At 38.4% G+C, this 12,064-nt stretch overlaps 1 protein-coding gene across 11 annotated transcripts in view; it reads right to left on the reverse strand.

The window, feature by feature from the left end:
• STAG1 (STAG1 cohesin complex component) overlaps positions 1 to 12,064 on the reverse strand; it is a 406,778-nt gene that overhangs the window by 119,036 nt on the left and 275,678 nt on the right. For all 11 annotated transcript variants that reach the window (XM_054482540.2, XM_063662185.1, XM_063662190.1 and 8 more), the window contains one exon: positions 9,554 to 9,661. In XM_054482540.2, coding sequence (XP_054338515.1) covers positions 9,554 to 9,661 — 108 coding nt within the window. The remainder of the gene's footprint in view (positions 1 to 9,553; positions 9,662 to 12,064) is intronic.

A 12,064-nucleotide genomic window follows, 5' to 3' on the forward strand; every position in this document is an offset into this window, starting at 1 on the left:
AAAATACAAAAAATTAGCCGGGCATGGTGGCGGGCGCCTGTAGTCCCAGCTACTCAGGAGGCTGAGGCAGGAAAATGGCATGAACCCGGGAGGCGGAGCTTGCAGAGAGTCGAGATTGCACAACTGCACTCCAGCCTGGGCAACAGAGACTCCAGAAAAAAAAAAAAAAAAAAAAAAAAAAAAAAATCAGAGATCAGATTATTCATCTATTTCAATAGAAATATGTAACTGATGTCATTATAGGTCGGAAAATGGTGGCATCTGAACAATGTCCTACAGGTTAAACTAGATATAAAATGTAAAGGGAAACTTTTACGATGAACAATCAATGTCCAAATATGTGTGAAAATGATAAGGACTGCTATTATCCTGTATGATTGATACTAGAATATGTAATTTTAAACTGAGTTCTATTTTCTTTTTTGAGACAGAGTCTCGCTCTGTCACCCAGGCTGGAGTGCAGTGGCATGATCTCGGCTCACTGCAACCTCCGCCTCCCGGGTTCAAGCAATTCTACTGCCTCAGTCTTCCAAGTAGCTGAAATTACAGGTGCCTGCCACTATGCTGGGCTAATTTTTGTATTTTTAGTAGAGAGGAAGTTTCACCATGTTGGCCAGGCTGGTCTCGAACTCCTGACCTCAGGTGATACGCCTGCCTTGGCCCTAAGTTCTATTTTCCTAAACACTGATTTCACAGTCATGTAATTATAACATATAACCAAATGTTTCATCAATAATTAAAAAAATTCACACCTTATTATCTAGAAACATTATCTACGAACCCAACAGTTTTTAGTAAAATGACATTATTGGTAAATTAATAAAAATATCATGTAGTAACAAAACATCTGAAATATGGCAAAAAAAGATTTGAAATTTTTAATTTGTTTAGATTTATTCTAACAAAACTTAAAAACTGCTAAGTTGGCTGGGCACGGTGGCTCACGCCTGTAATCCCAGCACTTTGGGAGGCTGAGACAAGCAGATTATGAAGTCAGGAGACTGAGACCATCCTGGCTCACACAGTGAAACCCCGTCTCTACTAAAAATACAAAAAATTAGCCGGGCGTGGTGGCGGGCGCCTGTAGTCCCACCTACTTGGGAGGCTGAGGCAGAAGAATGGCATGAACTCAAGAGGCAGAGCTCACAGTGAGCCGAGATCGTGCCACTGTACTCCAGCCTGGGTGACAGAGCGAGACTACGTCTCAAAAAAAAAAAAAAAATTGCTAAAGGTACCTTATTTCTAGGCATTGCTCTAGGTAAAAGGGATCTTAGGAACAAACAACGACAAAATCCCTGTTCTCATGGAGCTCTCACTTTAGTGAATAAACGGTAGATAAGTATATACTGTTACTGGTTATAAAGGGAAGTAAAAAAAAAACCGGTATATGTATATAGCATGTACTAGTTTATACATAAAAGTCAGAGTAGGCCTCTCAAATGAGAGGTAAAATAACTGAATAAAATGAGAATAATTTCATGTGATATTAAAATAAACCAATCTCTAGCAGAAAACGACCACAGAGAAGCTAAGTTTTTTTGGGGGGCAGGTGAGGAGGAAGGCATATTAGGGGACTAGAGAACTTATCTTGAAGCTATATCTATAATCTATATAGCTATCATTTAAGAGAAGGTTCTGTTTAATAGGTGACTTTCAGGGGGGTGGTAAAAGGAAAACATGAATATCCCTGATAACTGAAATATACCAATCTATTTATTTATTTTTTGAGACAGAGTCTCGCTCTGTCACCCAGGCTGGAGTGCAGTGGCACAATTTCTGCCTCCTAGATTCAAGCGATTCTCGTGACTCAGCCTCCCAAGCTGCTGGGATTACAGGTGCCTGCCACCATGCCCAGCTAATTTTTATATTTTCTAGTAGAGACGGGGTTTCACCATGTTGGCCAGGCTGGTCTCGAACTCCTGACCTCAAGTAATCCGCCCACCTCGGCCTCCCAAAGTGCTGGGATTACAGGCCTGAGCCACCGTGATTGGCTTATTTTATGTTTTTTTGAGATGAAGTCTCACTCTGTCGGCCTGGCTGGACAGCAATGGCATGATCTCTGCTCACTGCAACCTCCGCCTCCTGGGCTCAAGAGATTCTCCTGTCTTGGCCTCTGGAGAGCTAAGATTACAGGTGTGTGCCACCATGCCAGGCCAATTTTTTGTATTTTTAGTAAAGATGGGGTTTCACCATGTTGGTCAGGGTGATCTCGAACTCCTGACCTCAAGTCGTCCACCTGCCTCAGCCTCCCAAAGTGCTGGGATTATGGGCATGAGCCACCATGCCCAGTTTGTACCAATTTAAATAATTCCATTTACTGCATATAAATAATGTATTGAGGAATTTGCTTAAATTTTGAGTATTAAAATGTGGAATTTTTGATGATGTATTAAAACATTCATTTCAGACAGATCTTACCACTTTTTGGATGATTGGTTAATATTGTGAATAGCTTATGACTAGACTACAAGACACTATACGTGTGTGGATGTGTACATTTATGTATCTTTGAAAGCTGATCATGGAACTCCTGGGGATACTCCATAGCTTATTTAAGATTTTCTAAGTCACCATATTAAATGATGGAAGAATGATAAAAGAGATCATTAATCAAGTCATCAAACTGTAAGTTTCTCCAAGACAGGGGCCTAAAATACATTTATGGAGTGAAGCTTTCATTTGCATAAGAATTGGCTTGATTTTCACAAGAAACAAAAACTAATGGAGGCTTATCCTTCTGGATTTCTGTGGCAGATATTCTAATAAAAACTTTTTTTTGGTGTTGTGATATCAGCAAGATGGTGGAACAGAAGATTGCCGAGCACCATTCTCCCTACAAAAATACAACCAGAAACTATTCAAATACAAGGATACCACCCTGAATATGCTAGAACTCTGAAGAGAAGTGGAGAAATCCTCTGGGCCCACAGAATCAAGAAACTATGATTAGTAAGAGAAACAGTCATTTCACACTGTGCCAACTGCCCCCTCCCTACAAGCTGGCAAAACTCAAAGAGAATTTCCCTAGACCCACGATTGCTGATAAGAGGGAATTAGAAGTGGAAAATTGCTCTCCTTGCTGGTCTGGGCATCTTCACAAGAAGCCCACTCCAGTTCCATCCCACGGAACCATTGGGAGTGCCTGGAGGCCAGAAACACCTGGGGTGAACTGGGGAGAAAGAATAGGGTGCTGATCACAGCAACTGGTGCGCAGATCTTGGCGGCCACTCGGCACATTGGCCAGTGGGAATGCCATGTTGAAGGGAGTGGCCAGTGCAAAAGCACTGCAAGGGGCACAATCCAAGGGAAGGATCAAATCCCTACATGTATTTTCCACAAAGCCCAGGTGACTGTATGAAGTCTTTCCTTGGCCTGGAAACAACTAAAAGGTCGGGATTAAGTTACAGTACCCACTTAAGTATTTCCCAGGTTGGGAAATAACGTAAGGCCAGCAATATAGTTCCAGGGAAGTGTTTAAGCTCCAGTACTAAGAGTCTTCACCAGACTGAGAAAGAACAGAAGTGCAGTGACTTGGTTCTGGAATACTGTTTAAATTCCACCATAAGTTCTTGCCAGACCAAGAAAAAAACAAGAGGCCAGGGTTCAAGTTCTGAAACTAAGAAGTATAAAGGTCTAATACTACCAAAGAAAACTTGCAAAAAAGTGGAAGTGGTAGCTATCTCTTCAAATACACAAGCATCAACTTAAGTCAGGGAAATATTACACTACCAAACAAAACCAGCAGAGCTCCAGCAACAGATCCAGAAAAACTGAAGATCTATGAAATGTCTGACAGGCAATTCAGGGTAATCCTCTTAAAAAGAATTTTAAGGAATTACATACACACAAAAAATCCAAATAGAAAACTAAATCAAATTTGAAAAACAAAATGAGAAATATGATGAATAGAAACAATTTTTAAAAATCAAATATACATCCTAGAAATAAAGAATATAACTGAAGTGAAAAACTCACTAGAAAGCTTCAACAGCAAACTCGACCAAACAGAGGAAAGAATTAGTAAGCCTGAAGGCAGAACATATGAAATTACCTAGTCAGAAGAGCAAAAAGCAAAAAAGAATTTTAAAAGCCTGTGAGAATTATGGGACACGTTCAAGCAAACTAACTTCTGCAAAATTAGCATTCCCAAAGGAGACGAGAGAGAAAAAGGGCCTAGAAAGCATATTAAAAGCGTAAGGCTGAAAATTCCCCAAATCTGGAGAAAGACAACAGCATCCAGGAACAGAAAGCTCAGATGTCATCAAACAAATTCAACCCAAAGAGGAATTTCCCAAGGCATATCATAATCAAAATTAGCAAAAATCAAAGACAAGGAACAAATATTCAAAGCATCAAAAGAAAAGAATCATATCACATTCAATGGAGCTCCTATATGGCTTTCAGTAGATTTATCAGCAGAAACCTTGAAGGCCAGGAAGGACTGGGATGCTATATTCAAAGTTTTGAAGAAAGAAAACTACTATCCAAGAATACTGTACCTAACAATATCCTCCAAACATGAAAGACAGATAAAGACTTTCCCAGACAAATAGAAGCTGAGGGAATTCATCAACACCAGATCTGCCTTATAAAAAATGCCAAAAGGAGTTCTTCAATTTGAAAGAAATGAATGCTAACATGTTGGCAGAAAAGCTCAGGCAGGATTGGCTTGTCTGTCATAATATAAAAGAGTCTTGGAAAATGTCTGGGGTCCAGGGTCTAAAACCCCTCATGGCCTTTGGAAAACCAAAGTCTGTGCCAAAGGGTGGAAGGCTGCCCTGCCGCACCACAAATATAAGCCCAGGGCATAAAATCCCTCGTGGCTTGGATGGAATCCAGGGCTCAGAGCATAAAACCCCTCGTGGCCTCTGGAATGTGCACAGACTTGTTGGTTGCTCTCCCAGGCTCGTAAACATGTTCTCCATTATCTCGAGCAGCAGAGCATATTTTATATGCATCACAGAAAATGCTAAACTGTCACAGATAACACTTGATGCACCACTACCTTTCTACCCCTATGTCCTCACGTCCTCACCTGTTTACCCCCACATCCAAACGTCCTCACCACCTGCTTCTTTGTTTGATCACCAATAAATAGTGTGGGCTCCCAGAGCTCGGGGCCTTCGCAGCCTCCATACCAGCGTTGGCCCCCTGGACCCACTTTATGCACTCATTCTTAACTTGTCTTTTCTCATCGCTTTGACTCTGCTGGACTTCGTAGCCCCTATGGCCTGCTGTTGGGTCTGACTACACCAACATTAATGTGTGACAAGAAAACTTCAAGGTATAAAACTCACTGGTAAAGTAAGAAAACTGAAAAAAATTCAGAGTACTCTAAAATGCAGCAAGTAAACGACCTATATCTTAAGCATGAAGACTACAAGAAAAAACTATTAAAAATAGCAACTGGGGCCAGGCATGGTGACTCATGCCTGTAATCTCCAAACTTTGGGAGGCCGAGATGGGAGGATAGCTTGAGCTTAGGAGTTTGAGACCAGCCTGGGCAACATGACAAAACCCTGTCTCTACAAAAACAAAAAACAAACAAACAAAAAAAACCCCAAAACAAACAACTGCAACAGTTGCTGAGATAAGCAAAATTTTAAAAATGTAAATTGAAACACAGAAAAGCCAAAACATGGGAGGGGAGCAGTGTTAAAGTGTAAAGTTTATTTATGATACTTTACAATCAAAGTTAAGTCATTTTAAGTTTAAAATAAACTGTATTTTTTTGTTTTTTTTTTCTTTTTGTTTGTTTGTTTAGTTTTGAGATTGAATCTTGCTCTGTCACCTAGGCTGGGGTGCAGTGGCACAATCTCAGCTCACTGCAACTTCTGTCTCCTAGGTTCAAGCAATTCTCCTGCCTCAACCTCCCAAGTAGCTGGAATTACAGGAACCTGCCATCACGCCTGGCTGATTTTTATATTTTTAGCAGAGACAGGCTTTCATCATGTTGGCCAGGCTGGTCTTGAACTCCTGACCTCAAGAGATCTGCCTGCCTTGGCCTCCCAAAGTGCTGTGATTACAGGTGTAAGCCACCGCGCCCTACGTAAAATAACCTGTTTTAACTACAAGATATTTTTTGCAAGCCTCAGTGTAATCACAAAGCAATGTCTATAATAGATACACCAGAAATAAACAGCACAGAATCAAAATATATTACTAGATAACTAAAAGGAAGACAGTGAGAGACAGAAAAAAATCAATGGGATCTACGAAACAACCAGAAAACAAGCAACAAAATGGCAATAGTAAACACATGCCCATCAATAATAATCCTGAAGGTAAATGGATTAAATTATCAAATTGAAAGACATATAAAGTGGCTGAAACGATTAAAAAAAACACGACCCAACTATATTCTGCCATAAGAAACTCACTTCATCTATGAAGACGCACACAGACTGAAAGAGTTTTGGGGCAAGACCTCAATAGCACGGGCAACAAAAGGAAAAACAGACAAATGAGATTATATCAAGCAAAAAAGTTTCTACACAGCAAAGGGATCAATAAAGAGACAACCTGCAGAATGGGTGAAAATACTGGACAACTATTCATCTGACAAGGGATTAGTAACCAGAATATATAAGGTACTCAAACGATCCCTTAGCAAAAACGAAAATAATCCAATTTACAAATGGGCAAATGATCTGAATAGACATTTCTCAAAGGAAGACGTACCAGTGGCCAACTGGTATACAAAAAGTGCTCTCATCATTTATTATAAAGAAAATGCAAATAAGAAATCACAATGAGATATCATCTTACCTCATTTTCAATAGCTATTATCATAAAGCAAAAAAATAACATGCTGGCCAGGATGCAGAGAAAGGTGAATGCTAGTACACTGTTGGTGGGAATGTAAATTAGTACAGCAACAGTGGAAAACAGTATGGAGGTTCCTCAAAAAACTAAAAATATCTACCATATGATCAAGCAACTCCACTGCTAAGTATATATCTACAAGAAAAAAAATCAGCATATCAAAGAGATATCTGCACTGCCATGTTTATTACAGCACTATTCATAGTAGTGAGACATGGAATCAACCTAAGTGTCCATCAACGTTTGCATGGATAAACAAATGTGGTATATATACACAATGGAATACTATTTAGCCATAAAAAGGAAATTCTGTCATTTGCAGTGACACAGATGGAACTACATGACATTATGTTAAGTGAATTAAGCCAAGCACAAAAGGACAAATATCTCACGTTCTCACTTTTATGTGGGAGCTAAAAAAAGATTGATCTCCTGCAGGGACAGTAGAATGATCGCTACCAGAGGGTGGAATAAAGAAAGGCTGGTTAATGGGTTCAAGAATACAGTTAGAAGAAATAAGTTTTAGTGTTTGATAGCACAGTAGGGTGACTACAGTTAACAATAATTTATGGAATATTTCAAAATAGTTATTAATAGAAGATTTGGAAAGTTCCCAACACAAAGAAATAATACATGTTTGAGGTGATGGATATTCTACTTACCTAATTTCACCATTAAACATTAGATGCATGCATCAAAATATCACATGTACCCTATAAGTATGCATATTTATCAATTTTTAAAAGTATAAAAAATTTAGCCAATATTTCAAACATAGAAAAATATAATACAGATATAAAATAAATATATTCTAAGACTTTTTCTAACTCAAGAGTTACCAGTTTATGGCTTCTGTTATACAGAGAACCAATCTCATAAGTTTATTTTCTCTCTGAAACTACAGAAGCAACAAATTATTTCTAAAAACACAAAGTTCTTTGACAAGTAGAGAACAGAGACTAATTAGAATACAATAATCCTGAAAAAAGAAAGACTACAGTACATTCTTGATATCGGTGACAGACAACATCCAAAGATAAATATAAAATCAGCGTTATTCTACTAGCCAGAGGTGTCAGAGTCACTAGGAAACTCAATATTATTTTAAGTCATGCCTGAAAACCTTGACTTTCTTCCTCTTCATTTTCCTTGCCAGCATGCCCAGTAAGTAGCTGGTTTCTTTCTTAACAGAGATTTCTTACATAGAAATAAATAACTTTTCTCACTTTGAGAGGTACAAGTGAGTAGAGAACAATTTGTTATTGTAGCACTGAATGCAGATACTGGATAGAGGACCAGGCCTGCTCATTATCAAAGTTAGTCACTGATGCACAGCAGTTGCCTAGTGCATGATTTATATTTGTACTTCAGCATAAGAAGAAGTTAGAATATATAATAAACTTTTAAAATCACTTGTGAATATTATTCAAAGCTAGTAATTTAAATCCATAAATAAAAACCCAAAACACAAAACAAAGCAAAAGATACACACATATAACCAAGAATATGTTTATATTTTAAATATGAATTAATCATCTGGGTGCAGTGGCTCATGCCTGTAATCACAACACTATGGGAGGCTGAGGTGGGAGGATCACTTGAGGCCAGGAGTTCAAGACCAGCCTGAGCAAGATAGCAAGACCCCATTTCTCTCTAAAAACATATATACTCATATATAACATTATATATATATTATATATAACATTATATATAATTACATAACATTATATATATTATATAACATTATATATAACATATATACTTATATGTAACATATTTTAAAAATGATTTAAAGAATGAATCTAGTAATCAATTATAGAACATATACAGTAAATCACACTAAAAAATGTACGTCCTAAGTGTTTACATGCATACACTCTCATTAACTTTATGCTTTACAAAAAAATAAGGTTTAAAAAAAATTAAACTGCAACTATATATATATAAAACTTTCAGAATTACTATGAATTACTGATTAAAATAATCCTGATCATGGCTGGGTGTGGTGGCTCACGCCTGTAATCCCAGCACTTTGGGAGGCTGACGTGGGCAGCCTGAGGTCGGGAGTTCGACACCAGCCTGACCAACATGGAGAAACCCTGTCTCTAATAAAAATACAAAATTAGCTGGGCAGGGTGGCGCATGCCTGTAATCCCAGCACTTGGGAGGCTGAGGCAGGACAATCGCTTGAATCTGGGAGGCAGAAGTTGTGGTGAGTTGAGATTGCGCCATTGTACTCTAGTCTGGGCAACAAGAGCGAAACTCCGTCTCAAAAAAATAAAAAAATAAAAAAAAATCATCATAATGGAGAGAATGAAAAAAAATTGAAACTTGGAAGGCATTTTAAAGGTGATACTGCTTCACATTTAGATTACAAATGTTGAGAAAGTAAGATCAGACCTCAGAATTTTAAAGAAAAAACTAGTGTGATGAATTATCAATTACGTTAGCTTTTATAAATTTCATGCATTCCTCCAATCTCCACTCACATCCAGCTGAGAATCATCCTCTCAGATTTCAGAAAAAAGGAGTATGTCACAAGGTACAGCATCCTCAAGGCTGTGATTCACAATGTATACATAGGCTGTGAGGCTGTTATAGCCCCCAGAGTATGAGATGGACATTTTTAGCACTGTGTTCAGTCACGATTACTCTCTTCTACAAACTCTAAAACAACAAGAAAACAACATAGAAAAGTAGAACCTGTTTTCAAAGATAATTAGCTCACTTTTTGTGAAGGAACTCTCCAGCTGCCACAGCAACAGGGCGATGTGCCGAGTACACCAAGTGGTAAACATTTTCACAGTCTTCATTGGAAAGGGCTTCTTCACTTCCACTGAAAAATACAGAAAGCAACATCTGATCTAAAGGAAATGTTTATTTTCTGTTCTACTTTTATTTAAACTTGCTAAAGTTCATTATAAAGTTCTAGGCTTAATAATTGTTGTCTCATCTTTTATCTTACTTTGAAAGTAATGTTTCCCCTTTTATAAGTATAAAAGACAATAATATAAAATTCAGAAAATACAGATTCAACAAGAAGAAAATAAAATGCCCACAATTCTACAGCTTTTTTTTTTTTTTTTTGAGACAGAGTCTTGCTCTGTCACCTAGGCTGGATTGCAACACCATGATCTTGGCTCACTGCAACCTCTGCCTCCCGGGTTCAAGTGATTCTCCTGCCTCAGCCTCCTGAGTAGCTGAGATTATAGGTGCCCAACACCACGCTCAGCTAATTTTTTGTATTTTTAGTAGAAACTGGGTTTCGTCATGTCAGGCAGACTGTTCTCTAACTCCTGATCTCAGGTAATCCATCTGCTACATCCTCCCAAAATGCTGGGATTATAGGCGTGAGCCACTGTGCCTGGCCTTCTAGTCTGTGGGACAGAGCAATAATCTGTCTCAAAAAAAAAAAAAAAGAAGAGACAAAACTGAAATTATTTGCAGGTTATATAATAATATACATACTAAAACCAACAAAATCAACAAAGTATTAGAATACATTCTAGAACTCAGAATAAGAGTTAAAATAGGGTCCCCATATTAGACCAACACAAAAATTAAAGGTTCTCTTCCTCAGCAATAACCAAGCAGAAAATACTAGATACTATTCTAACAAAAATAGCATAAGGCATTTCAGAATTAACCTACTAACTAATGCATAACCTCTATGAAAAAAATTAAACCCTATAAGACCTACTGGTATGTTAAAAAAGAAATCCAGCTGAGCATGGTGGTACATGCCTGCCATCCCAGCTGCTTGTAAGGCCAAGAAAATAGAGGGAAAACTAAAAAACAGAAAGGACATCCACACCAAAACCCCATCTGTACGTCACCATCATCAAAGACCAAAGGTAGATAAATCCACAAAGATGGGGAAAAAACAGAGCAGAAAAGCTGAAAATTCTAAAAATCAGAGCACCACTCCCCCTGCAAAGAAACAGAGCTCCTCGCCAGCAAGAGAACAAAGCTGGACGGAGAATGACTTTGACAAGTTGAGAGAAGAAGGCTCAGATGATCAAACTTCTCTGAGCTAAAGGAGGAAGTCTGAGCCCATCACAAAGAAGCTAAAACCCTTGAAAAAAGATTAGATGAATGGCTAACTAGAATAACCAGTGTAGAGAAGTCCTTAAATGACCTGATGGAGCTGAAAACCATGGCACGAGAACTACATGATGAATGCACAAGCTTCAGTAGCCGATTCGATCAACTGGAAGAAAGGGTATCAGTGATTGAAGATCAAATGAATGAAATGAACTGAGAAGAGAAGTTTAGAGAAAAAACAGTAAAAAGAAATGAACAAAGCCTCCAAGAAATATGAGACTACGTAAAAAGACCAAATCTACGTCTGATTGGTGTACCTAAAAGTGAAAGGAAGAATGGAACCAAGTTGGAAAACACTCTGCAGGATATTATCCTGGAGAACTTCCCCAACCTAGCAAGGCAGGCCAACATTCAAATTCAGGAAATACAGAGAACGCCACAAAGATACTCCTTGAGAAGAGCAACTCCAAGACACATAATTGTCAGATTCACCAAAGTTAAAATGAAGGAAAAAATGTTAAGGGCAGCCAGGGAGAAAGGTCGGGTTACCCACAAAGGGAAGCCCACCAGACTAACAGTGGATTTCTTGGCAGAAACTGTACAAGCCAGAAGAGAGTGGGGCCATCATGCAACATTCTTAAAGAAAAGAATTTTCAACCCAGAATTTCATATCCAGCCAAACTAAGCTTCATGAGTGAAGGAGAAACAAAATCCTTTAGAGACAAACAAATGCTGAGAAATTTTGTCACCACCAAGCCTGCCCTACAAGAGCTCCTAAAGGAAGCACGAAACATGGAAAGAAACAACCGGTACCAGCCACAGCAAAAACATGCCAAATTGTAAAGACCATGGATGCTAGGAAGAAACTGCATCAACTAACGAGCAAAATAACCAGCTAACATCATAATGTAATTACAGGATCAAATTCACACATTAACAATATTAACCTTAAATATAAATGGGCTAAATGCTCCAATTAAAAGACACAGACTGGCAAATTGGATAAAGAGTCAAGATCCATCAGTGTGCTGTATTCAGGAGACCCATCTCACGTGCAGAGACACACATAGGCTCAAAATAAAGGGATGGAGGAAGATCTACCAAGCAAATGGAAAACAAAAAAAGGCAGGGGTTGCAATCCTAGTCTCTTGATAAAACAGACTTTAAACCAACAAAGATCGAAAGAGACAAAGAA

The sequence above is a fragment of the Pongo pygmaeus genome, chromosome 2, assembly GCF_028885625.2.
Source record: "Pongo pygmaeus isolate AG05252 chromosome 2, NHGRI_mPonPyg2-v2.0_pri, whole genome shotgun sequence".
In the NCBI taxonomy this organism is placed as follows: Eukaryota; Metazoa; Chordata; class Mammalia; order Primates; family Hominidae; genus Pongo; species Pongo pygmaeus.